Source organism: Trachurus trachurus, assembly GCF_905171665.1.
Source record: "Trachurus trachurus genome assembly, chromosome: 19".
Taxonomy (NCBI): Eukaryota; Metazoa; Chordata; class Actinopteri; order Carangiformes; family Carangidae; genus Trachurus; species Trachurus trachurus.
Window position 1 is genome coordinate 14,621,690 of NC_139913.1, and position 27,095 is coordinate 14,648,784.

Sequence of the window (27,095 nt, forward strand, 5' to 3'; positions counted from 1 at the left end):
TTCATCCGCTGCTGAAAATAGTTTGAGTAATGTTAAAAACTGCAGAGACCAAGTGCTCTAGGATATTATCTCTATCTATCTATCTATCTATCTATCTATCTATCTATCTATCTATCTATCTATCTATCTATCTATCTATCTATGATTTGTGTTCATTTTGTGTTTGTGTGAAGCAGTGAAGAAAGTTGAGAGTGAGAGATTTTTTTTGTACAAGATTTGGTCAGTTAGGAAAAAGATTAGTAAATTATTATTTTATTCTTTTAGAATTTAACATATTTGTGTACTTGAGTGGAGAACAGTTGAAGAACAGCATTAGGAACTGTTTTGCTTAATCACAAAAGACAATCGCCATAGTATTTATCACATATTTAAAACATTTTCCAAAATATATTACATAATGTTGGAGGTGACTCGCTTGTTGGTTACTTGATCCTCATATTATTAGACAGTGTGAAAGGGTGTGTGTGTGTGTGTGTGTGTGTGTGTGTGTGTGTGTGTGTGTGTGTGTGTGTGTGTGTGTGTGTGTGTGTGTGTGTGTGTGTGTGTGTGTGTGTGTGTGTGTGTGTGTGTGTGTGTGTGTGTGTGTGTCCCTGACCTTAAACTGCTCCTCAGAGATGACCAGGACGTGGTGTGACCCCTGCATGTCCGGTGAGCGGGCCAGGTCGTGGGCCACCTCCAGGGGCTCGGGGAGCGGAGCGCCGTGACCGTCCATCACCACGATACCAACCACGGGAGCCCGGTGCATCAGCTGGATCTCCTTGGCTGGAGACAGAGGAGGAGGGACGTTACGGACACAGGTCAGGGATGACGGAACAGTCCACAGTGACACACACACGCGGACTTAGAAAACAGTTTCTTACCCGGCTGCGCTGTGACGGGTTCGTCCGCTCTGTGCTCGACGGGAGGGAGGCGGAGCATGTAGGCGTACACGCAGCCGCCGTTTGTTCCTGCCCATAGGGAGGGGGAGTTGTGTGAACCTGGGACCAAAACAGGAGACACGTGTGAGACACCTGAACTTAGGTACGTTTTTTTTTTTTTTTTTTTAAATACGTTAAAAATCCAGTGTTTGAGTGTGGAACTGACTGTCTGAGAGGAAGGTGTCGGCAAAGTAGAGCGTCCGCACGAGACCGGTGAAGGAGTCGTCCGAGGAGCGAGCCTCGATCTTCCTCTGGACGGGGGCCAGCTCCATCTCCGCCAGCTCGGCCTCCAGACGAGCGTTGGCATCCTGGAGCTGCTCGGAGGAAACGGAGCTGAAGGTTTCTCTCGTGTTGTTAGGTTGTTAAAACGGCGGCGGGAGTTTGACACTTGAACCTACCTTGGCAGCGTTGTTGACGTGATGTTTCCTCAGTGAGACTCTGCTGCGTCTGATCCTCCTGAAGGACTGGCGGAGGGATTTCTTTATGCTCTTCACCCTGGACAGAGGACCCTCCATGGCGAGCTGGTCATTGGGGTTTAGGGTGCACCTACACAGAAGGGGGGCAGGCAGGAAGGAATGATTGTAAATACACAGTTGGAGCTCAGTTGGACATTTATGTTACGTTTATGTTTATATTTATGTTTATCATGATCCCCATTAGCATCTGCTATTCTTCATGGGGTCAAAACGTATACATGGAGACAATAAAACAGTATGGTACATAGTTAATGAGCATGTATCTGTTTAAAAGGAGTCATGAGCCAAAACCTAAAAAACACTAGAATTAGAACTTTGCCATTTATGTTTCTTGTGCTTTTTGAGCTGTTCACCTGAAAACTGCAGTTATGTGATAAAGCTCTCTCAAAAAACTGATTCAGAATCAGTTGTTTCTGGTTAGTTTTCTTGAGGATGATCTGTTCTGACTTTTTGAGATATAGGAGAGATTAATGGATTCCACTGTGTCTGTTTGATAGCAGGTTTACACACAGAAACCCTATTTCAGTTTGCTCCAAACTTGGTTCATCTAGAGATGAACCAAGATTATATTCTGGTGAAAATCATTGTAAAATGTTTTTTTTTTTACATTTTCAATTCTCTTTCTGGAAAAAATATTTGGACCTTGACCTGGACCTGGACAGACGTGTACAACCTCCTTGGTGGAGGTTTGTACTCTACCATGTGCTATTATAGTTTGACTTGTTTGTTGCTTGTTACGAATTACAAAACATTATTGTCCACACAGAGGATATTCATCTTTGGTTCCACCATTGACATGTCTCAAGACAATAGGACACAGAACATAATAAAACACTGCAGAATAGAGAAATATAAAACATAGCAAAGAATGACTGCCTTTGAAGGACAGTATACAGTCATCACATTCAAAAACATACCAATTTTATAAAAGTACCCCACGCAATTATTCAAAGAACCTGCTGTGCAAAGACACCCTCAGCAAAAGTAAGAGTAAGGGGTAAATAGCTACCGCATCCTAGTTTTATTTACTGCAATGACATCGTCAGGGACAAAGGACTTTTTATAGAGATTTTTCCTTGCCATCAGTAGTCTGTAACGCTTCCCTGAAGGTAAAAGCTCAAATTCACTATATAGAGGATGAGAAGAGTCATAAATTATCTTCTCAGCTTTACTTCTGATTAATTGTTTTGGACAGTGCAACCAATTTACAGACACATTTTTAGCCTTTAAAATAAAAGCAGAGCTGTTTACGTCCAGTGGAGAGAGTGGGACAACAGCTGCGGTCAACACCAGCATCACAAATGATAAAGTCTGGTTCTGAAGCCAAGAGGGCATGAAATATGTTACCAACAGGTCAGAGAGGCTTAAAACACTCAGGCTCTTATGGAAAACAGTGGGTAGAGATAAGTAATGAATGAACACAGTGAAACACAGATGGAGCGCTGAATGGAGCAGAGACTAATTAAACCTTCTGAGGCCCAAAAGCAGCTTTCATCTCTGTCTGCGTCCTCCTTACTTGATGAGGACGTTGTTTTTCTGCTGGTAGTCGTAGAGGCCGAAGCCGTGGCTGGTGCCAAAAGCTACCAGCTTCCACTCCGAGTGCAGGGTGAGGGCGGTGACCACGGCGGGAGGCTGGCACTGGACCAGGGCGAAGGGCTGGAAGCCTGGAGGAAACAGCACCGGATCCTCCCGCACATCCAGCTGCGTGTGACCCTGTTCAACGGCAGAACCAAAAGTATCGTCACGTGAACCGGTGCTGGACGGATGGATCGCTGTCGAGTTGTGTTGTGCGAGGGATGCAATAAGATAGTAATCTAACAGTAATGCATAAAGAAGTCACAGGGTTGTTCAGAGTGCTGTTAAAATGACTCAGCAGTGAGTAATGTGACCACGCTGAGCTCTGGTTACCTTCCAGCGGAATCCCTCCTGGCCCTGCAGCAGGTCCACCACTTTAGCCTCCACCGTCTGCTCCGCTGCCTCGTCGTTCAGCTCCAGCACCAGGATCTGCAGAGGTGGACACGAGGAAGTACTAAGATCAAACCAGGCAAATGAAAGTCTGGATCACAGGACTTTATGAGATTTTTAGTTAGTTTGTGACTGTAACAATGATCAAATGTGTATAATAGGAAAAGGCTGCTGAATGGAGACAAGCACGGTCCACTCCTGACCTCTACACCCTCGTGCTCTCAGCTCCGCCTCTGTTTGTGTTACTATGTTGGGAATTTTATAGTTTGGGTTTTTATGGACAATAAAACCTCCAGAATCTGCGCCAGGCTGATTTCTCATACTCTGCTGCCCCTAAATGGACGTTCACAAGCCAGAGAACAACACTACTCACTGCTTCAGATGAGACCGTAGAGCTGTACACTTCTGTTAGACTGTAAATACGCTGAGACATTACACTTTGCTTTGGGTAAGATTAAAATAAATTGAGGCGTTGACATGTAGTCTGAAACGGTCATCTCACCTGTCCAGCAGTGCCGGCCACAGTCAGGTAACCACTGTATTTACAAAGATGGATCTTCTGGACGCCGAGTCTGGGGTCGTCACTGTACGGGTCAAAACAGCCCACCTGGACAGCAACATGTTGGAAAATTATTTGGATTAGGGTTAGCTAGCAATTTAGCAATGCACTACTATGAAGTTGTGAAACCGATGAAAAAAAACAACAAAAAAACATGTCATCAAAAAGCCAAGTTTAAAAAAAATAATGCAAGTTGACCTTAGAAAAAGACAACATAGAGCAGTTTTCACAGACTACCAGGTTCTCAACATGAGTAAACTACAGTAGAGGACTGTCAATCTTCCCCCCCAAATCAGATTCAAATTTCAATGCTTCTTATGCTAAATATTCAAGTTCTATATATTTATAGCTCATTATATACCTCTAACAGCTTATTGTATTATTACATCCCACGTCCACTAAAAGGCATTCCAACCATATCTGTTAGCCTATGTAACATTTGCTTCAAGAAAAACTAGAGAAGGGAAATCGAAATATTATTAAGTGGTGCAACGGATCAATAAACAGGCAATTAAAAAGACTCAGCTCGTATATTTGAAGCTGCAGCTCTACATCGCACAACAACAACAAAATTGTTTGCTTTATCAACGCGTTTACTTCCCCCGAACGCAACGACGCATGACGTTAATTTGCGTCGTTGTGGAAGGCACACGTTCGAATGTCAGTTTCCACCTTTGAATGTTCTCATTTTTAAAATAATTTCAATTCTGTTCAATAGCGGAGTTTGTTCTGACAGCCCTACTGCAGACTGTCTGAACTGCACACACCTTTCTAAAGGGAGGCCACTCTCCTTCAGTGCCTTGGTTCATGTTGTCATTGGGGTCGGCGTCTGTGTGGAAAACTCCAGCTGTGCTCAGCTTGTACATGGGGTACAGACAGACTCCTGAGGCATCCCAGAAACACACCGTTCCATCCTCGTGTCTACAAACACACACAAACACACACATTTATATGAATATAATGCTAAACAAGGGATGAACAGTCTGTTATATAAATGATGCGACAGATATTTCCAGTGTTGAGCTGTACTGACCCTGTGAGCAGCAGGTCTCTCTGTGGAGGGTCGGGGGCCAGGTTCTGGCCTCCTGTGATTGGCCACGGCTGCGTGGAGAGAGAGGGGAAATGAAAGTTTAACAATAATACGACTTAATGCCGTCTGTCCAACCAGAAATGAAGCGGTGTGTCCGCAGTCGGAGTCCTGCATACCATATATGATGAAGGGCTCTGCAGGAGATTCTTTACGGTCACATACGGCTTCTTTTTCAATATTGTTACCATTGTGTTGTAGCTGTCTGCCCTACTATGGTATGCGTTTAAACATACTGCTCCACATGAATGTGGCTATACGGGGAGTAAAGCCACAGTGCATTTCTTTTCATCTAAGGTTTAACACAGTGACACCAAAATGCTGGAGAAAATGCATTTTTAATATTCACAGAGAATTACTCTAACTTCTTGTTAGAGAAGTATAACAAGACATATCTATGACCAGGAAATCTAGCATCATCTGAGGTGGGTAATATGGACTTGCTATATAAAATAGAGTATAGTCTGAAGCAAACATGCAAACAAAAAGAAAGACGCAAAATCAAAAACTATTTCAAGGCCTGAAATAAGTTATATAAAAAGTTAATTTTATGTAATAATTTTGAAAAACCTTGTAATCTAAAAGAAAAAAACAAAGATGCTGCTGGAGATAAACTAAACTTATTTTTCTGGAGGCCAGACCTTTTTGGAGTAGTGTGTGTTCTGCAGCTCTCCTGCTGCGATGACTCTCTCCCACAGTTTGAGGGGGATGGCGGAGATGTGGTGGGAGCAGGTGATGGCCGAGCTGTGCAGGGGAACCAGGTACGGCGTCTGGATGACCGGCCAGCCCTCCGTCTGCAGGTCAATCACCACCAGCTCCTCCTCCACCAGGACCACCAGCGCACTGGGCGCTCCTGCACAACACAACACCGCAACAGAGCGAAAACAATGATTACACACCGATTATGGAACATTTAGTCCGAGTGGGTCAGACTCTCCTCTACTGAGGTGGGTCGTTCCTCTTTAACAGTGGTGGGCTGTCTGTGATCTCTAGTAAAGATCTATATTAAAAATGAATTATATGTAGTCTGGAACAAAGATACAACTCCAACATTTGAAGCTTGGCTCACAGAGCTCTCAAATACCTTATATATAGAGAGAAAATTCAATTTGAGACATCAGGGACACCAGACAGATTCCATCAGATATGGCAACCATTTCTTGATCATATCACACAGCGGAGAGGAACCTTATGACACCCCCAAAGTCCTGATTGTGTTTGAATATTTATTTGTCTGTAATTTTTTTAAGTATAATTTTATTACAGAAATCACAGAAACTGTTGTTATAGAGTACAGCTTTGCCTTTTTTTTTTTTTTTCTCTCCTTCTCAACCTGCTTTGGAGGAGGGGTTGGGAAGAAGGGGGTAATTGTTTGGGTTGTTATTTACCTTGATGTTCTGAAAATGAATAAATAAAGGTTTTTTTTTTTTTTTTTTTTTAAATGAAAAGAATTATATACCTGGATGGGGGGTGGGGGTTCACAACTTTTGAAAGAAATGCATAACCAATGTTATCAATGTTTTTGATGTGGAAAAATGAAAAAATAAAGTTAAAAAAAAAAAAATATATATATATATATATATATATATATATATATATATATATATATATATATATATATATACTATATGCACCAAGATTGAGGACACACTTAACGTCTGTGGTGACATTTTACACCACAAACAGTTGTACAGATGACACACAACTACAGGGTGTTTACACTCCCCAGGGCAACAGTGTCAGCAGGTTTACATGCACACAATCAACTGGACTGCTGACAGGAAATAACTGCATGTTGTGTTTACATGCCCGTCATGGGGGCATGTCTTGATAGCGGCGCTGTTTTGACATCCGAGACTTTTTCATGGTGTACCCATTAAAAAAACTTTACACAAAAGAAGCCAGAGGCGTCAACGCTCAGTACCAGACATGTTGTGAGGGTACAGACAGCAGTATGACAGTCAGTCCTGTGCAGATGCTGTAAAGTCAGCGCATGGATGCACAGAGAAATGATATCAGATACTGAATCTATCATAAAAACCAACTGGTGTGTGTTCTCCATCATACTGACATGTGATGGGCAACAGGGACAGTCACATGTCTCTGCTCTCCGTCACACAAGAATGCTGGTCATAATACACCGATAACTTTCAACCCTGCAGATGTGGTCGGGACAATGCAAGCCAGACCACATCTGGACCACAATGCCATCGCATTCCAGCTGCAATACGTTCCATATGCATTTACACCTGCATGAGATTTTTCAGAACAGATAGCACCCAGATACAAATCGCACGTTATTGCCAAGTATTAATGGGGTATAGAAGTGAGTGGCCTTTCTCCAGGAGAAGCTTTTCTGATCTAACTGATTATATACAAGCTGTTTTTCTTGTTTAAACTGCAGAAACTGTACAATAAGCAGATTGCAAAAATTCAAGGACTTAATTTCCTATGAGAAAACCTTGATCTACTTTCTTATTTGGAGACAAATGGCTTATGTTTGGTTCAAGGTTATTAAAGTTAACTAAAACTAAGACTAAAACTAAAACTAGCAGTGACATTTTTTTTTGTTAACTGAATAAAAAAATTAAAAAAATCCAAAAAAGGAGAACTAAATAAAAACTACAATGAACCATGCAAACCTGACTAAAACTAAACTGAATTGCAGATAACATCAGCTTAGTTTTAGTTTTCTTACTGTGCGTTCACACCAAAAGCTTCCAAAGCTTCAAAAACGCCAGAACTCATTCAAAATATTTTGCCGCTTTGGAAGCTGTCTTGTCTGAAGAACATCCTCAGGCGACTTTAGCTCTTTGGAAGCTTTTGGTGTGAACGCACAGTTAGAGATGGTTAAAGCTGCAGGAAGAAAACACCACAGCTCAATATGGGACGACTCGGATAAGAGTCAATGTAACGTGATGAGGACTGATGGGAACATTTGGGATGTAACTAAAAAGGGAAAAATCACACAAATATGGAAGTTCATCTTCAGAGGTCTGACAGAGGCTTTCTCTTAAAACCTGAAAAACTAAGACTAAATAAAACTAAATAATATATAACGAGTCAATTCCTCAAAAAAAAAACTAAACTAAAACACTTGTTGAACTAAAACTAAACTGAAATAAAAAAGTAAACTGAGAAACCAAATAAAAATAAAAACGAATGAAAATTTGAAAACTATAATAACCTTGGTTCGGTTACAAAATTTCTGATTTAGAGCAGTTTGGTCTGAGTAGGATATTAACTACAGGTCACACTCCAAGCAGTTGTGTAACTGTGTGATGAATGTGTGTGTTGGTGCGTGCCGCCTGCCTGTGTGCTGCGGTCCGTCTCTGATGGCGAAGAAGTCGATGATCCTGGAGGTGAAGTCCAGAGCCACCTGTGTTTTACTGTGGATCACTGTGATGCAGTGTCTGTCGCCATAACTGGCCCTTGGCATGCCGCCGCTGAACAGCAGGAACGGAGGTCTACACACACACACACACACACACACAAACAAGCAAACAAACACAGAAGTTCAAGTTGAGTTCAGTTTGCCCTGAGATTAATGTTCAACACAGGTCGAGCTTCAGGAAGAAACGTTGCCGATTCATCTCTGGTGGATAAAGTGGACTCACCCTTCTTCTGTTGGCAGCTGGACTATTTTAGAAATGGCCTTGCAGGGGAAATGACCTGCGAAGAGACGAGCCACCGTCAAGAGGCCAGAAAAAAAAAACACATCTCATCTCATGTCCGACAGCACGGAAGCTTTTCCTCCTCACCGTAGGGAATGTCGGACTTCTCCTCCTCCTCGTTCACGTCCTCTGCTCCCACCATCCACCGACAGTAGCTCCCGTCACTGTGCGAACTGAGGATGTAGCTCCCGTCCTCCGTCCACCACACGCTCTCAAGTTGCTGTGGTCACATTAGGAGAATACATAATGCAACTGTCAGGATTAAACCTCCTGGTTATAAAATAAAACATGCTTGCACTCCGGTTAGAGGCCTGTTATGTTACCTGTGTGGCAGGGATGTGCTGGATGGCACACTGCTTCTCCAGGTCCCAGATGACCATGAGCCCCCGTCCGTAGCCGATGACAACCTGATTGGGGTCGACTGGGTTCTCCTGTAAGGCTTCTACGTGTTCTAGGTTCCTGCGGCCGATGTAGTCGTCCGGTACGCTGGAGGAGACAAGAGAGGGAGAGAGGGATCAGCACCGGAGCATTGAGTAGGACACAGAGGGAAAACATCAAGCTCATTATTGATCTGTGGGGGCTGAGAGGCAGAGCTGAGGCGTTTGATGACATCATGATGTATATTTTTCTGGCCGTGTTTGGTTTAAACGATCAATACGCATTTATTGTGTTTACGGTCAGTCCATCTGAAATACTGGGACCTGCTGCGCTGTGGGTTTCCACAGGGATACAGAAAAACAACACTAGCCAGAAAACAACACTAACCAGTATTGGAGAAATATTTTGTTGTTCATGCTTCAGGTTTTGAGGCAAGGAATCTTTATTTATATAGCGCATTTCATACCAAGGGGCAACTCAATGGGCTTTACATAAAGACAAAACATTTAACAGTAAGGACTGGAAACGGAAAAAACTGCATAAAAACATACAATTTTTAATGTAAATAAAACCCAGAATAGTAAAAATTGTAATATTATTATTATTAAAAGCATGAAAAAAATAATAAAGAACTTACACTAAAAAAAGGAAAAGAATATATATACCGTATATATATAAGAAAATAAGAACTAAATTAAAATAGAGCATAAAATATGAGTTTGCAGCATGAAAAATGTATTTGTATTAAAACAATTAAGGGGACTTAGAGTGCAAATCCAAGATTATTATTTAAAGATCTTTAAAAGAGCTCAGCCATAAGCACATGAAAAGAGAAATGTTTTTAACCTGGATTAAAGAGTGCTTACAGTTGGGGCTGATTTCAGTTCTGCTGGTAGTTTGTTCCAGTTGTTGTGCAGCATATCAGCTAAATGCTTGTTACATCCTTTGAGAGACAGAGTTTGACTGGACAAACTGTAAAAAAGCCTGAACATCCCATCATTCTGCTTGCAGCTCAATAGAGCGACCACACTGGATGGCAGTAGAGCAGCTTGGTAAGTGAGCGGCGGTGGAGCCGAACGCGTCGGGGACAGTGAGTAGAAAAGAAAAGTGTCGCCTGTGATCTGGAGCCTCCACATTCTGCAAATCCAGGTTTGTAGCTTTCCAAAAGGTCTCAATACAAACAATACACGTCAACGTGCGCTGCTGCTGCTGCTGCTGCTGCTGCTGCTGGGCAGACTCAATTACTGTGATGAATAACCTCTTTCACACGAGCGCAATCTGGTGGGCCTGCAGGATCGCACGCATGCCGCTATAATAAATGCTCTGCTGTAAATGCTGTTGATTTGCAGCCTATTGTTATTAACTGCTCTCAGCTGTGACAGCAGAAATACTGTAATTAAACGCTCACATGCCAGACTGGAAAAATATGTGGTTCAGCATGAAGAGACAGACTGCAGCCTGATGCAATGTTCTGCTCAACACACACACACACACACACACACCACTCTGACACCAACAGCTGCTGGACTGTGGCAACATATAAAGAGGTTGAGCAGCTTTATTCCTACACTTGCATTTTTCCTGCACATTTGTTTTTATTGGTACCGGTGCGCTCTCCAACTGCATCAATCATGCATCATTACACCTCATCGAGGCCACGGTGTGTCACTAGGATGAAATGAGTCAAGTGAAAAGTGTTTGCTCACCTGCTGGAGACCTGGTCCAGACTGATGTTCCTCTCCTCCAGCTCTCTGAAGCCGGGGACTTCGACGATGAAGACGTGTCCTCCCTCTGTCCCCAACAGCAGCAGCTCCCCTGAGGAGTGGGCCAGCACTGCCGTCACTCTGGTCACACTTGGGGGAGCGCTGAGGAGAAGTGACAAAATATAAAATGTTCCTGTTTTTGAAAAGATGCATTATGTATGTATGTCACACCATCAATACACCATTGTTTATCTGATGCCATGTCTTATGTCCCGTCCCCCCCACACTTTTTTTCCCCTTTTTAACCCTTTTGTATCATTCTTAACTTTGTATTTTATACATTTCATCTTGAGGGAGGACCAATCATTCATATCTGTATTAAAGTCCCTGTACGGAGCTTTTAACTGGATACGCAAAAGTCTCTGGTTTCTGCTGATGTGTCTCTGTTACCTACAACAGCAAAGGAGCCCATCAGTGTGAAGATACGCTATTTCTAAGTAGTCTAATTCTATACCTCTGGAAGGCATGGTCGGGTCGGACCACTGACGAAACGATACGATACATTACGCTGCTAAAAAAAAAAAAAAAGCAAGTCCCGTAAATCTACACGCGCCGGCCAGATAAACGTCTTCATGACAGTGGGAAATGCAGTCTTCAATCCGCCGCTTTCGTCCACAGGGGCCACCAAAATCAACACTAAATGAAAAGTCCGTACAGGGGCTTTAATTATGGAATCACAAATATATTGCTGTGTGATTCAGTTGTAATTTACAGATGAATGGATGAGAATGGTGAATTGTTATGTGAATGAACATGTGAACCATGGGAAATCATAAAAAAAAGAGAATTGAAAAAAAAAGAAAAGAAAAAAAGAATAAAATGATTGAACACCAGTCAGTATTTGCTGTTGTAGAAAGCACCTTGTGGGTTGCTGTTGAGAAAAGTACCTCCTGAGGGAGTGTAGCGGGGGAGAAACCACAGCCCAGAAACCAAAACAGGAACTAATGTCTTTCTAGGTTAAATCCCCGAGTTCTTAAATAAACGTCCCTACGCTAAAAAAGGTTCAAGAAACAGGAACATGTTTGAGTGTGTGTGTGTGTTTTACCCAGGTGGTCCTGTGAGCATGAAGCGTCCTATTTCCAGAAGCTCTGAAAGTCCCTTGTGGGCTCTTAAAGTCCACATGTGCAGGCTGTTGTCATCCAGCAGGGTCACCAGTTCAACCTGGACGTGAGACACACAATCAGTCCATACAGCACGTATCACACAGAGGGGACTGGGACGTGGCTAGACAACGACACATTGTATTGTTGCTCTGTGATAAAGAGGTCAGACAGTGTGTTCCTGTTCTTACTGTACCTGGTGGGGGAGGAAGTGCACCTGCGTGACGGCCGCGTTCTCATCGTGTAGACCCATGAACTCCACACCTGGAGCTCCATACCTGAACACTGGTCAAGGAGACACTGGATGTTCTCTGTATTAACCCACCCTGCCCCCCTGAAGCTGCTTTCATCAGCTCCTCCTAGACTGAACAATCAAACTTATTCCATGCTGTAAACTGTTTTCTTGTCTGTATGCAACATCTATTGCCCGTCTGTCCATCCTGGGTGAGGGAACCCTCCTCTGTTGCTCACCCTGAGGTTTCTTTCCTTTTTTCCCCACTGCCCGGCTCATTCTGATAATAATCATTCCGCTTCGGCATTCGGGTCCATTTTTTAGCGCAACTAGAGCTTTAGTGAGTCCAGGCTGCGGAGAGGAAGCCTGTGGAAGCTGAACTTCATCCAGCTGCTCATTTTGTTCTGACAAGTCAGAAACATGCAGAAACGGACCATAGCATTAGCGGTAGCAAGTTAGCCGCGCCGCACCGCGTTCGGAGATGACATCATCCAGATCAGAGGTTAGTAGGTCAACCTACAGATGCCGGATGTTGGTAACATGCCACCACGGGCTCGGAGGGGAATATATTGTATCATAACAAAATATTGGTGAAATGAACGAGTTTCGTGGCAGATAATGTGTTATTTAGAGGCTGCATTGCGTGCCCAGTGTTCTCGCATTATATGGATATATGCGGCTCTCGGCTGGATCTAATTTCGCCGGAACGACTTGTAATGACACCAAAGTTATCTGGGTGAGTAAATGATCGTATTTTATGCTAGAAATAAGGTCCAGATTGTAAAAAACGCTAATTATCCTTTAAGGGTTTTCTTGGGACCAGACAAGTAAAATAATAACATAATAACCTTTAAAAAAAAAAACAAGAACTCCAAATTCTTCCCTTTTTTTAGTGTTAAAGGTCCAGTGAGTGTAAAAAAAAGAAAAAAAGTGTAATTTCAACAACATAAGCCTCTTCTGTCTTCTATGTTATTTTCATACTTGGCAAATTCATCCCATGGACCGGATTGGACCCTCTGGCGGGCCACACCTTTGACACCCCTGGTCTAAGGGCAGAGGATGCTGTGATGATGCTGTGTATAACAAACCGTTAGTAAAACTGGCCTATAAAAATGAATTTGCCTTGCCGTGCCTTATGTGAATAGACTCACATCAGGGCTGTGTTCACCTCAGTGTGTCTGCCTCTCTGTTATCAGCTGGCTCAGGCTTATTTGTTTCTTGACATAGTTTACATAGACTCAGTCACTGTTAAACCAAGTATGACCTAATGCACACCAGGTAGACGGGTGCCTATGTAAACAAGAGAACAGGTTGAATTCCTTCCTGCACTAACTTCATACAACCCATATGTAGCTTTTGCCTCTAAATATATTGATTATGTGTTTTAGGTGTTACTTTAATGTTTTAAATTATAGGAATTCGAAATACAGTATAGTTCTAATAAATAGAATTTCCAATCTCAATAGTAACTGTAACACACTGTTTTAACAAAACACAAATCATTAACGTCACCATCATCTTGTTAAAACTCCATGGGATGATGAGTCTGTTTCCAGCCAGCTGATTGGTCAGAAGGCAGAAAGTTCAAATATAAGTTAAAGCCATCGCCTGCCAATGTTTTTTTTGTTTATCATCCAGGCATGAGTATACTGAGTAAATGAGTCCATCTGTCAACACGAGGTATGAAAGTCAATTTCCCATGATGCTCAAGTGTCACTGAGCAACCAGTGAGCTCCAGCTGCTGCAGTGTCTGCTCCTGACCTCATTGTAGAGGAACAACAATGTCCCTGCGGGGATCGATTAAAGCGCCACATTATCGACTGATTTGTGCGCCGCACAAAAAGAGCCGAGGCCGCTCTGACTCATTCACAGGTTTACCTTTTTTTTTCCAGGAACAGTCAAATGCATTGGATGAAAAGGATTATCCTAATGAGAGAAGCTACCGTGGACATCCCCAACCCGTGTGTGTTTCTGTGTCAATGGGGACAGTGTACCGACCGGCTCCACCGCACAGTCAATGAGTATAATTGTTGCGAGAAAAAGGACTATGGCAACACAGACTCCACTGTCTGCGAATGCCAGGCGGTGTTGAGCAACGCGTGGGAAAATGAAATACCTAACCCAGGTGCCAATATGATTCAGCTGCGTCATAGGCGTTCATTAGCGCGGCCTGCCTCAAGTTCAAACACGACGCTCGGATTCCTCCCTGACAATTATTTACTCGCAGTTACAGTGAAGGATACAGTTTGATGGCCCCGGAGCGGTTGCCGATGGCCAGCAGCTGCAGGGAGGGACTGTAGCCCAGAGCGCTGGGCTGGTGGGGGAAACCATGCTCCACCGTCTGCAGAGGGAGAGAGAGGGAGAGAGAGGATGAGACGGAGCTCATATGCAGAGTTTTTGCACTTGAATATATTAATCTATTCTATTTTTTTTTTTTTTTTAAATTACAATAAATCTTTATTGTCCACCAGGTGGGAAAATTGCCTTTGGCTCACCATAAAAAGATATACATTTTGTTAGAAACACAGTTAAAAACACTGTTAGAGAATTGAGAACAGTTAATTAACAGTTAAAAACACATTTAAACAAATATTATAAATAAATAGAGAAAAAAAAACAGTTGAGACCAATCAATGTTAGTGCGCTAATTAGTTAAGCTGAGGAGGTGGACAGCATTAGCGATGAAGGACTTTTAAAGGTCCCTTAGCCAATTTTTGTTTCATCGCTACCTTTGACTATTTTTTGTACCTTTTTGTGTCTGCACCTGACACCACATCAAGTTCCTTGTGCTGTAAACTGACGGTTGCTGCTCTTGGCAACAAAAACATTTCTGATTCTGATTTGGATTCTGTAATGTGACAGCAGAGATGATGGAACAACACAGGCTGCAGATAACAGCAGGTGGACAGAGAAAGTCTGCAATAGGACAAAAGGCTTTAGATTTCTGTGAATTTATAGGTATATTCCTGTGATGGTGCACTGCATCTGTTCCACTCCATCCAGTTGTTGTCCCTCCTTACTACTGAATTGCGTAGAAGAATTTGCTATTCTCCAGTAGGCAGGTGCATCTATCAGACATGAAAACAGGTCATGGGTGAAAAAGGTGAGAAGGATCCAACCCCTCTAGGGAGGTCCGGGGGCATGCTCCCCTGTAAGAAAATTTTGAATATTTCAAATTTGAAAGCATTAATCTGATGCATTTTGAGAAGAAATTCAAGCAGTACTACAGTAGCCACAAATTGACTCTGCTTTTTTTTTTTTTCCATCAACGCAATATCGTTCCGTTAATTCATCTCCGCATAGCGCTCTTTCTCTGTTCACTCACTCACACAGAGAGAGAGAGAGAGAGAAGCGCGCATGCATGCTAGTAAAAACGAGCAGTGTTTGCATAAATTAACGAGTCTGTGGCGGCCCGTCTCTCTCTAGTGCGCTGGTGCACACACACAAACGCAGGCACATGGACAGGTCGTGCTGTAACGGCTCAAATTACAATGCGGCGACTTCGCAGCGACGAAGTGCACAGTACAATTCACAACCCAATCAGGTGCTCTCGCGCTTGTGGGTGTTTTCATCTTCTTCTACTTTTTTTCTCTTCTCAATTCAAGGCTCTCGTAATCTATACCTCAAAATCCCGATCACATGCCACTTAACCCCCCCCCTCAAAAATATTTTCTCATCGGATCTGCACGATTCACGTAGGTCATCTATTTTGGTTTCAAAACGGCGAATTTCACAGAAAGGTGAGTGATTTTCATGCCTGCAGAGGTAACATTGCTAACCCACTGCCCCCCCTCCCCCATAGAAAACCTTGAGAGGGTGATGTCATCATAAAGTGCCATCACCTTATGATGTCATCATTAAAGGTCATTCATCACATTATGCATTATGATGTCATCATCACTATCATATCACTGTATGATGTCATCACCATCATAAAGGGATATGATGACATCACAGAAATTCTAGAACTCTGTATGTCAGACACTTCGGTCTTATTAGTTGATATTTGTTTGCGTGCACAATAGAGAGAGGATACGTTGTTTAGTTGACTTTCTGAGTGCATTATTGACAACTTGTTGAACAAATATCAGAACTGCGAGACACTGGCTAAGGATAAGATCTCTAGCATGGCTCTCATTAAGCTGCGAGAGAGAAGAAAGAGGAGATATGCTGAAATCTCTCAGGTGTGCAGAGAGAACTTGGGCTGCGCCTCTCCAGAGCGGAAAAGGAGAAAGGTCTTTCAAAAAAGTTCTCTGCTGAAAAGACCCTACAAAGCCATCCGTGGACAGACCCCCTCTCCACCACGTAAGAGGATGAGGATGTCCACAGTAGATGAGCAACAGGGAACCAGCTACAAGGAGACGACAAGCAAAGACTGGACAAGAAGATCTTTGAGGAAAAGACCCTACAGTGCCATCCGTGGACAGACCCCCTCTCCACCACGTAAGAGGATGAGGATGTCCACGGATGTAGATGAGCAACAGGGAACCAGCTACAAGGAGACGACGAGCAAAGACGGGACAAGAAGATCTTTGAGGAAAAGACCCTACAGTGCCATCCGTGGACAGACCCCCTCTCCACCACGTAAGAGGATGAGGATGTCCACGGATGTAGATGAGCAACAGGAAACCAGCTACAAGGAGACGACGAGCAAAGACTGGCCAAGAAGATCTTTGAGGAAAAGACCCTACAGTGCCATCCGTGGACAGACTCCCTCTCCACCACGTAAGAGGATGAGGATGTCCACGGATGTAGATGAGCAACAGGGAACCAGCTACAAGGAAACAACGAGCAAAGAATGGACAAGAAGATCTTTGAGGAAAAGACCTTATGCAGACATCTGTGGAGGGACCAGCTCTCCACCAAGGAAACGAATAAGGTTCAGTACAAGCCCTGGATCCTCTCCAGAGAAGACAGAGACAAAGATGCACTGTGGGGCGATATCTCCAGTGAGAAGGTCAACCAACAGTGAAACTCCCCAAAACCTCCCAATGCCAAAGACAGAGACATGCTGTGGAGCAATATCTCCGGTGAGACGGCCCACCAGCAGTGAAACTCCTGAGAACATACACACAGAGACAAAGACAAAGACAAAGACACGCTGTGGAGCAATATCTCCAGTGAGATGGCCCACCAGCAATGAAACTATTGAGAACATACCAATGCCAAAGACAGAGACAAAGACACGAAGTAGGGCGATATCTCCAGTGAGGTGGCCCACCAGCAGTGAAACTCTTGAGGACATACCAATGCCAAAGACAAAGACACAATGTAGGGTGATATCTCTAGTGAGATATCCCACCAGCAGTGAAACTCCAATGCCAAAGACAAAGAAAAAGACAAAGACACGATGTAGGGCGATATCTCCAGTGAGATGGCAATGATGGTTGGACTGCATGATATAGAGGGTATGCACATGACGTCACGGTACTCGGAAGTCACTGTGGAACGTCCACTGAGTGGCAAAAAGACGAGTGGCAGAGCCGCCAAAGTTTAAAAACGAGCAGGTAACGAAGCGATTTTCTCCGAGCCCACACAAGTCTGACATGTCTAGCTTTGCCAGCATGTAAAGCATGCATGACCTAACAGAGCTGCTAAAAATCTTGAGGATACGTCTCACTTTGACTGAGTTACATTTAAGAACCTGTTCTCAATGACGGAAAGTAAATTCACTGGAGCGGTCATTTTTTTTCGATCGATCAGCTGTGTTTACAGTTTCAGGTGTCATAGTTATGATGTTTAGACAGATAAATTAGTCCTCTAACACATCCTACAGTTTGACTGGTCAGAGTTTTTCAGAATAAAAGCAGCTCGTGTTTTAGTGTCGGGAGTCACTGTCAGGACGACAGTAACAGCTGTAATCTCGTCCCTCTGCAACATAACAGTGAGTGAGCCTGTCAGTCACTCTGCAGGTGCTGCGGTCACACTGTGTGTTACAGGAAGTGTGGAGCAGACGGTTTTGGGGAGCTGGTTGTCGATTCCTTTTGACATCAGTTTGTTTTCATATAAGATATTTTATCCAGTTTATGAGTCCACCGCTATCCGCCAGCATGTTGAGGGACGCTTGTTTTGCCACTCAGTCCGATCGAACGGGGCGTTGCCGAGGGCAACGTGACATAAACGCATACCCTCTATTGAAATGATCCAACACCCCCTCCTCAAGTTTCACAACAAGAGTCTGTTTCTGCCTGATGGAGTCCACTTGACCCCATCCATCTATCCATCTATCTATCTATCTATCTATCTATCTATCTATCTATCTATCTATCTATCTATCTATCTATCTATCTATCTATCTATCATGTGCAAAATAAAACAAAACAAAACAAATAAATGTATATACTTAATTATTTTGTAACATATAAACAATTTATAATATTAATATATTTTCTCACATAACATAATATGTCTGTAGTCACCGAGACCAAAATATATACAGGCACTGGTCAGGGTTGTGTGTTATAGACCATAAACATTATCATGTTCAAACCTGATTTCCATTCCCACTCTCCCACTGCTGTGAAGTGATCTGCTAAATATCAGCCCCTGTCTGCTCCACCAGGCTGTGGACCACTGGGTGAAGAGCAAACACAAAGTGCAGCTTCCTGTTTGAATCTTGTGTGCATTGGTGTGGTTCTCCAACGAGACAAGAGCTGCTCTTCACTGCACAGAGCTCAAAGCAAACAAGTTCTTCATATCGTCTGCATCATTTACTAAAAGAACTGACTTTTTTTTTTAAATGATAACCACAGGAGATTAAACCCACTGGTATAGTTTTCTGCAAGTTATTATGAAGCTTGACCAGCCTGAGTTTGATACTCCTCAATGAATACAGGCTTATAGTGGAGGGTTATTTATAGTATTAATGGTCTTCTTTGTGTGATGATAAATAACAAATAAATTATGTCAATAGATACACAAAGAGGGAATTTGGTACAACAATACCAGGTATTAATCTGCTATATGGTTTCCTGGTCTGACTTTAGTGGCTTGCCTTTTCCTCCCACAAAGATATAGGGGATATGATCATGCACAACAAAAGGTCGCAGAATCATTACACAATAGCACCACTTTCAAAGAGCCACTACAATTATTTATAAATGTAAATATTATAGATAACAATAAAATCAGAAATGGACTGACATTTTGTTTGCACTACAGAATGCTTCAAAGTTGGACTGGCCATCAGGATCACTTTGTGTGGCTCAGTCCAAAAGAAAAACATGAGACCATACACTTCACATCAGAACAACAATAAAAGCTGTGTTAAAGAGAAACTATGCAAGATTTTTAGCTTAACAGGTAGAGTCTGGAGGTTTATTCGTTGCAGTTTGTAAACAAAACATTCAATCTGGGCCCCTCCTCTCGGGCTGAACTGTGCAGCCTCCTGCCCCTGATAGCAGTAGCAGCAGCAGTCAGGACTGCAAAGAAAAGGAAATACAGTCCGAATCAGGGCTGGAACGATGCTGTAACCAGTAGGAGGGCCGCTGTGGTGAGCTGGGAAGTGGGTGCTAGCGCTGGTTGCTAGCCGCTACCGCCATCGGAAGTTAACGTCAAGCTAGCGGGTGTTAGCGGTGGCGGATAGCATCCGCCGCTAGCACCCACTAGCATCCGGGACAGCTAGCAGGGCTAGCAGCCCTCCTACTCTGCTGCACGAAGCTTCACCTGAGCTCTGTCACTGGCTGGAGAGAAAACATGACTCTCCACCCAGAAACGTCCCTGTGCACAACAAAACAAAGCAAAAAACCAAAATGCAGGCAGGGGAGGGGGCTCTGCAGACCCAATCACCACCACACAGGACTAGAAGCCCATAGGTAATGATTAAGATGGATTTAGTTTGTATGTAAGTCTAGAATTTATTTTTGAGCAAAAACCTCCAGACTCCACCTTTAACCATGGTATATTTCCCTTTTAAGAATGCATCTGGGATGCATCATTGATAAGCTGGAGGGCTTTTAATTTGAAATGGGAGGTGTTTGAATTAATGCAGTAACTTCATTACAGTAGCTGTGAGAGAAAGCTGTGCTCTGCCTGTCAGTCAGGATCAGGAGTTCATGTCCCACAGCAGCTGCTGCTGCAGTAGCCAGATTAGAAACACTACTCAAACTACTGCTAGTTTAGTGCTTATTTTCCCATCACCTGTTGTGATGCATCATGAACTATAGTTTCACCTCAGACCTGTGTGTTCCATCAGGGCTCACTTGCCTTGTTGAACTGGAAGAGTTCCTGTTTGAGTCGATCTCTCTGGGACTCCTGGCCGTGTCGCCTGAACCTCTTCATCCTGTCTCAGCACCAGCGTGGAGCCTGCAGGCTCACTGACGCACACTGCATGGAGGAGAGAGGAGGCAGGGGGGAGGGGGAGGAAGGAGGGAGGGAGGAAGAAAAGGAGCAGCGAGTTAAAAAGGTTAAACCTTCAGTTCATACTTCCACAATTAGTGCCCGTTATCACTTGGGGCGTTATAGTGACATTACCATGACAACCTGTAGAATAACCCTTGCGTTTGTCATCCAAATGTGTGCAAATGTGTATTATGACTCCTCCTGACAGTGTCCACCTTCACACCCTGATGCTAAGACTGAGGCCAGGAACACATTGGATGTATCACAGCCAGAGAAAAAGCTTGAGTTTTATTTCAATGCATGTTATTGGGTTAGAGTGGACACACTGCCCGTGTTGTGTGACACACATTTCCCATCAAACTTAGACAGACAAACACTTGATCATTTAATGCCTATTTGACATCACAGTAGTAACACAACATAAAACTGACACTTTGCATTATAGTTTCCCATGTTGACTGAATCCGTGTGTCACAGAAATGAAAAAACACAATTAATCTGTTAAGCATTTTTGCAGCTGCATTTAGAGACAGATAAATTAAAGAGCCACTTCCTAAAGAAAAAAAAAATTAATGACACATGGAAATCCAGCAATCAGTGAAACTCTCACACACACACACACACACACACAATGCCAGTCCCCAGCCTCACACAACGCAGGCAGCGCGTTCCCAGTGTCAGTGGAAAGTGGGACCACGGCCTGGAATCTATGGAGCCTCAGGTAGTCGACTGTTTTCTCTAAAAAAGACTGATGATGAGGAAGAGAGGAATTCTACAGTCTAGCACTTCACTCATTGTCATCTGTGAACCCCCCCCCCCCCCCCCCCCCCCACCCCCACACACACACACACACACACAGTCAACCCATCTGAGAAGCCCAAACACCTGCCACACATAAAGGCGGTTACCATAGAGGCCACTTCAGAGACGGACAGAGGGACTGGGAAGGAGGGAGAGGGAGACAAAGAGAGGAAAACTATCATGAGGCAACAGGAAAGAGTGAGGGAGCTTGTGTGAGAGACAACAACATTTATCAGTGGTAACCCGGTGCCTATAGGCTCCACAGCAGCCTGGCTAATCTCTGTCACATGGAGGCAGCGGTATGTGGTGGTGACTCTCTCAGATAGACGCCGGGCAGAGTCACGGTCAGGAAGCACGGCAGAGACCGAGTCCTGGTCCAGACCGAGGACAGTCGGAGGCAGGAACCTGAGCTGCAGGGCTCCAGACTAACAGTTTTGACTCGGAGCACGATGGACTGGCCTTTAACTTAACATTTTAGGAGCACAAGCAGAAGATTTAGGGGCGCACCGCACACTTGCCAAGCAAATATTCACATTTCCTTTTCATTCAGTCTGCCACCTGTAATGACATAATCCACATTCTTTGAGTTGCCCCTTCCACATTTCATCTGTGTTAAAAAACAAACAAACAAACAAAAAAACAACTTTACTGATTGTGCAAGTAAATCTTTCTTCTTGCACATGTGCAGTCTCAAATTTTAGGGGCAATCTGGAGCCTAAGCTGGTTGGGGTCATCCGGAGTTGGAGCATTAATTCACTGCACTTCCATACAGCTAACTTCTACCTCACAGTGTTTCCTCTACATTCATTTAGGACTTTTTAATTGCTGCAAATACACCACCTCCGCATGTTTCCACCTTCACAGTAGAGTCCTGCACTGGGTAAACTACAGATAACCATCTTGCTCAGGTTAATTACTCGCAAGAGCGCAGCCATGAAAGTGACATCACGTCAAGCATTGGGATTGTGGAGCGGCACAAATTTCCGTAAGGACAATAAAGGTCTTTTAAGTTTAAGTTAAGCACCCAGGCACCAGGTCAGAGAGTCAGAGGAGAGTCGTCTTGGAAAATAAGTCAACGACTTAGCGGAGAAAAGGTAGACTTATTAGCTTAAGATAACTCTCTTTGTTAAAACAATGTAAAGCAGGGTTTCCACTACCAGTTACCATTACTTTGCAGCCCTTTCCACTACCCAGTTACAGCTCTACTCGACTCTGTTTAGATCCTTTCCCCATCACAGCAGAGTCCTTCACAGTTCCTCCTCAGTGTGGGTGGGGTCGTCACACTCACATCACGGTGGTTAAAGTGTTGTCAACAACGGTCTCAGGACAGATCAGTGAACGCTGCTGCTGTGTTTTTAAACTTCATACTACTACTCCACTACTTCAAAACACATTTCACTGCTCTTTCCATCTCTCTCTCAACTACTTGCTCCACACACACACACACACACACACTGAGCTGTCCTCAGGGAGCGACCACTACTTGTGTAAGAACATGTCATCTTAAACATTTGTTTACCTGCCTATTAACACTTGCCTGTGGAGGTTATGTATTCATTCACTTTTTAAGTTTCCATACAGGCCTGTCTGTGCATCTGCAAAAATACAAGCTATATCAAGAGTGGCTCAACAAGTGCATTCTGTAGATAGCTAAAGCCACTCACACAGTTATCCATCCAAAAATGCTGCTTCCTCCTCTTCTTGACAAGCCTTTGTCAAAGGGATATCACAACATCCGCAGACAGACAGAAAGTATACTGTAGATATGGCAGCTGGTAGTGGAGCCAGCTCCTACAAAATGAATACAGACATTCATTTATAAGACAGGACGTTGCTTCCACCTCAGTCTCCTTCTAATTTATGTCTTTTTGTAGCTTTAACTGGTCCAGCACCGTCCTGACCAAACGCCTCGGTGTCAGGAGGAGGTTTCACCACAGAGCAGCCGCGGTGTCAGAGCTGTGGGCCAGACTTCTTCACTCAGAGTTGAGTGTCAGGTGACGGTGAGAAGACGGCAGCTCCAGCTCGGATCAGAGGGCTTCAGACAGAGCAGACGGAGGGGGGGGGTGGGATCATAGCTGCAGTCAGACGCCGAGTCCACGGTGTCACAAGTCTGTGACAAAGGCCTGGACCGTGAGTCACCGTTTTCCATCTGAACCAGCTCATTTGCCTCGGTCCAAATTATACACTCATATCAGCAGCGCTGCCTTGACTCACTGCTGAGCTACGTCACGCGTTTCCAGCTCCTGCTTCCTAAAACAGTCAACACAGAGGACTGGCACATCAGGCTGACTGGACGCAGAGGTCCCTGGTCTCTGCAGACTGTTTGAAGACTGACTGAAGGACATTTTTGGCACTCGGCTACAATAATACTAACCCTGCCATATTCATAATCTTGTAGACCCATGTGAACATGTAGTTATCTTTTGGCTGTGTGTATAAAGGATAATAACAAGCTGTGATAACAAATTTGGTAGACTAGACTGTTCCTCTGCTGCTGAAACTGCAATTGCAACAATGCTACGAATTAATGTCAATACCACACACGCACACTTTCATTTAAAATGCCTTGTGGCAGAGTTTGTTGTCCATAATTAACAAACACAACAGCACTGACTGTTGCAAAGATAGAATCATTCTTCAGCAAAGAGAACAAAAAGAAAGGAAAAGCCTTTTTCTGCATCTTCTCTCATTAACTGTAGTGATTATAAACACACTAACACAGTGTATTTTGCTGACCTCAACACTTACTGTGTATTTAAGACCACTAAATGTACTGGAACCTGATGACATCTAATGTTCAGACAGTTTTGTACTCTTGAATTTTTCTTAGCTCCTTTTAGATCCAAGTCAAAAAAATTTTTTTTTTTTTTTTTTCTTTCAAAGGAGGTTAAATCGAAAGCAACTGGACTTAGTTATTTGTCTAGGAAGACGTTTCACCTCTCATCCAAGAGGCTTCATCATGGATGAGAGGTGAAACGTCTTCCTAGACAAATAACTAAGTCCAGTTGCTTTCGATTTAACCTCCTTTGAAATACTATGACCTGGGCAAATGAGAATATGCACCGGCTTAAGTCAAAAAATTGGGAATTTTATTTAATGGTTTTGCATCTAGAAAATAAAATACCAAAACATCCCTATGTTGAACACAAAGTGTAAAAAGCAGCTAAAGAGAGTGAAGCAAAGAGACGACGCTCAACAAAACAGCTCCTGAGGGCGACACGAGGAATCTGCTGATGGTAAATGAGAGCTAGAACTGCCCCTCACATATACATACTGTATGTAAAGAGTGATGCAAAAGGCCCATGTGGAAAGCGTGGGGGGGGGGGGGGTCATCAGCATCAGAAACAGCCTTCAACACATGCTGCGGCACTTTGAGAGTTGCTCTGCAGTCTGTGTCCTAATCACACGTTTCCCTCCAACCTCATTAATTGTGGCTTTTCAACTTGGTGAACAGACACTAGAGCCCTAAACACACACCCGGGGGCTGTTTCCACAGCAGCTACTTGTCAGGGGTCACAATGGGAATGAACATCACAATTATGTGGACTGCAGTGATGTTTAAGGCTGTCTGTTCAGACAGTTAGATTAACCAACCACCTCTAGCCTGACTCTCGCCAGACCCTTGTAGTTCCGCAAAGCTACGCTGAGCTCCACACAAGGGTCTGGGACTGCTCCATAGGCGATTCATTTCAGAAGGCGGGGCCTTGTAAAAAAAATCTTGTATGTGATTGGATAAACCACTTGTCCGTTATCTTGAATGACGTGCTACTTCTTCGGTCGGAAGAAGAGCGAAAACATCCTTGCCACCAATAAATGCCTTCAAAACCGTTCTCTGTTCATCTTTCAAAGAATTAATATTCGATAGATTCGACAAAACAGTTGAAATAGCAGAATCAATGCCAACGCACGACTCCTCACTGCGAGCCGCCATTGTTGTTTGACTCAAACAGTCGCTTCAGCGCTACGTCACACCTCAGAAAGTCCCGCCCGGCGATCCTGATTGGTTCATTATTTTTTGCTCCGGGGAAGAAGTTTGCATTGGCCTCGAGTCCAGACCCTTGTGTGAAGCTGAGCGTAGCGCCTCTGGTGGAGCTTTGCGGAACTACAAGGGTCTGGCGAGAGTCAGGCTAAACCACCTCTGCTCTGGAACCAAATATTGTGCGGTCTGGTTGTGGCCAAGACGTAGAATCAACTCAGTATCGAACAAGCTGAGCTAATACACCAATGTGTATTGTTGAACAGGCGGTCTTTCAACCCATCTGAGGGGAGGCCAGCTCGGAGCGGAGGAGACGGACTGTCCTGTAACCAGGGCTGAGGATCCGCACCTCCATACTCGACTATACTGTAAACACAGATGGAGACTGAGAACCGGTTCCAGTGAGCTGAATTCTTTACGTTGCTGTTGGGGGCATCTCTTCTTTTTCTGACAGGTGCACATTGCAAAACCTTGACGTCAACCTCGTGTCTCCATACTTCAGGAATGTCACGTATTTAGCGCACAACACATGAGTGACGCGTCTTCCTGAACGAAGCAGCTCGTCCAATACCAGAGCTCAATATCCTGTCAGAACGACACCAGCATTTGGTTGGTTTTAGGCAACGCAACACTGGTTTTCCTCGTGTTCTTATTAAAAATTAGAAAGTCCCACAAAAAATGTCCCACAACCACCATCGCATTTTGAAACTCAAACTTTTTCCATCAAAATCAAAAACAAAATTTTCCTGAGTAACAGTTGAAAATGTTTTAAATTCCTGTCCCCTCCCTCTCCACTGAATCTGCACCAGAATTTAATGTCTGTGTCCCCGGCCCATGACCCAACCCTCCACCACACCACAGTGGAGGGATGGTGCAAATTAGTTCAGTAATGCTGCTGTAAACAGACATGGGTGAAAACAGCCACACTCCCACCTGACACACAGACAACACACTGTACACTACTAAAGTAACGTAAAACTAGAGCTCATGAACTGAATGATTAGCAGAAGATTTTATATTAAAAAGTTCCAAGTTCTCACATGACAGGATGTATCTTTATAAGACTACATCTACCAGCTTTAGGTTTGGGAGCAAAGCCAATCAATCAATCAATCAATCAATCAATCAATCAATCAATCAATCAATCAATCAATCAATCAATCAATCAATCAGGCTTTATTTGTATAGCACTTTTCATGCCCACAGCAGCTCAAAGTGCTTCACATGATAAAAACAAGGAACATAGGGGACACATATTGGGAGACACACATACATTCACATACGCATTCACACAATTTTAGAACATTGGATTTTAGAGACATAAAATGAAGTAAAATACAGTAGATAGGTGTAATAGGATAAAATAGAACAAGAATGAATGAATTAAAATAGAATAAAAACATTAATTAATATAAATTAAATGTTTTATAACGATAAAAATAATAAGATTCAGTTAAAAGCCAGGCTAAAAAGGTAGGTCTTCAGTTTGCTTTTAAAAATGCCCAAAATGTCCAGATTCTCTCTTTGACACAGACAACCATGGGACTCCTCTCTCCCCATCAAGATAATAACAAGCAGATATTTTGACAAAAAAAACAATCAATCAATAGTAGCCTTAAATTACTTGATATTTGTTTTTCTAAAACCAGCCCATCTCTTTGTTGTTGTCCTGTGCTTTCAAAAAGATTCCACCTCGGCTCATCTTCAAGAGAACTAAACAAGACTTCCCTAAACTATGGGGGAGTCATGGGTGTTTCCCATGGAATGTCTGAGGTTGGCCATACTGTCAAGGGAAGAAATTGTCATCTCGACAACAATTCAATGACT

The 27,095-nt window shown here is 43.5% G+C and overlaps 1 protein-coding gene across 1 annotated transcript in view; it reads right to left on the reverse strand.

The window, feature by feature from the left end:
* The window catches only part of llgl2 (LLGL scribble cell polarity complex component 2), a 43,142-nt gene that overhangs the window by 7,749 nt on the left and 8,298 nt on the right, over positions 1-27,095 (reverse strand). The window contains exons 2-20 of the mRNA XM_083994470.1: positions 20,357-20,476; positions 14,395-14,492; positions 12,116-12,197; positions 11,865-11,980; positions 10,763-10,921; positions 9,002-9,164; positions 8,766-8,898; positions 8,622-8,676; positions 8,317-8,471; positions 5,646-5,857; positions 4,951-5,018; positions 4,685-4,838; positions 3,861-3,965; positions 3,302-3,397; positions 2,910-3,106; positions 1,316-1,463; positions 1,084-1,231; positions 861-977; positions 596-762 (exon numbers count right to left, since the gene is read on the reverse strand). Coding sequence (XP_083850596.1) covers positions 596-762; positions 861-977; positions 1,084-1,231; positions 1,316-1,463; positions 2,910-3,106; positions 3,302-3,397; positions 3,861-3,965; positions 4,685-4,838; positions 4,951-5,018; positions 5,646-5,857; positions 8,317-8,471; positions 8,622-8,676; positions 8,766-8,898; positions 9,002-9,164; positions 10,763-10,921; positions 11,865-11,980; positions 12,116-12,197; positions 14,395-14,492; positions 20,357-20,431 — 2,448 coding nt within the window. The 5' untranslated portion in view covers positions 20,432-20,476. The remainder of the gene's footprint in view (positions 1-595; positions 763-860; positions 978-1,083; positions 1,232-1,315; positions 1,464-2,909; positions 3,107-3,301; positions 3,398-3,860; positions 3,966-4,684; positions 4,839-4,950; positions 5,019-5,645; positions 5,858-8,316; positions 8,472-8,621; positions 8,677-8,765; positions 8,899-9,001; positions 9,165-10,762; positions 10,922-11,864; positions 11,981-12,115; positions 12,198-14,394; positions 14,493-20,356; positions 20,477-27,095) is intronic.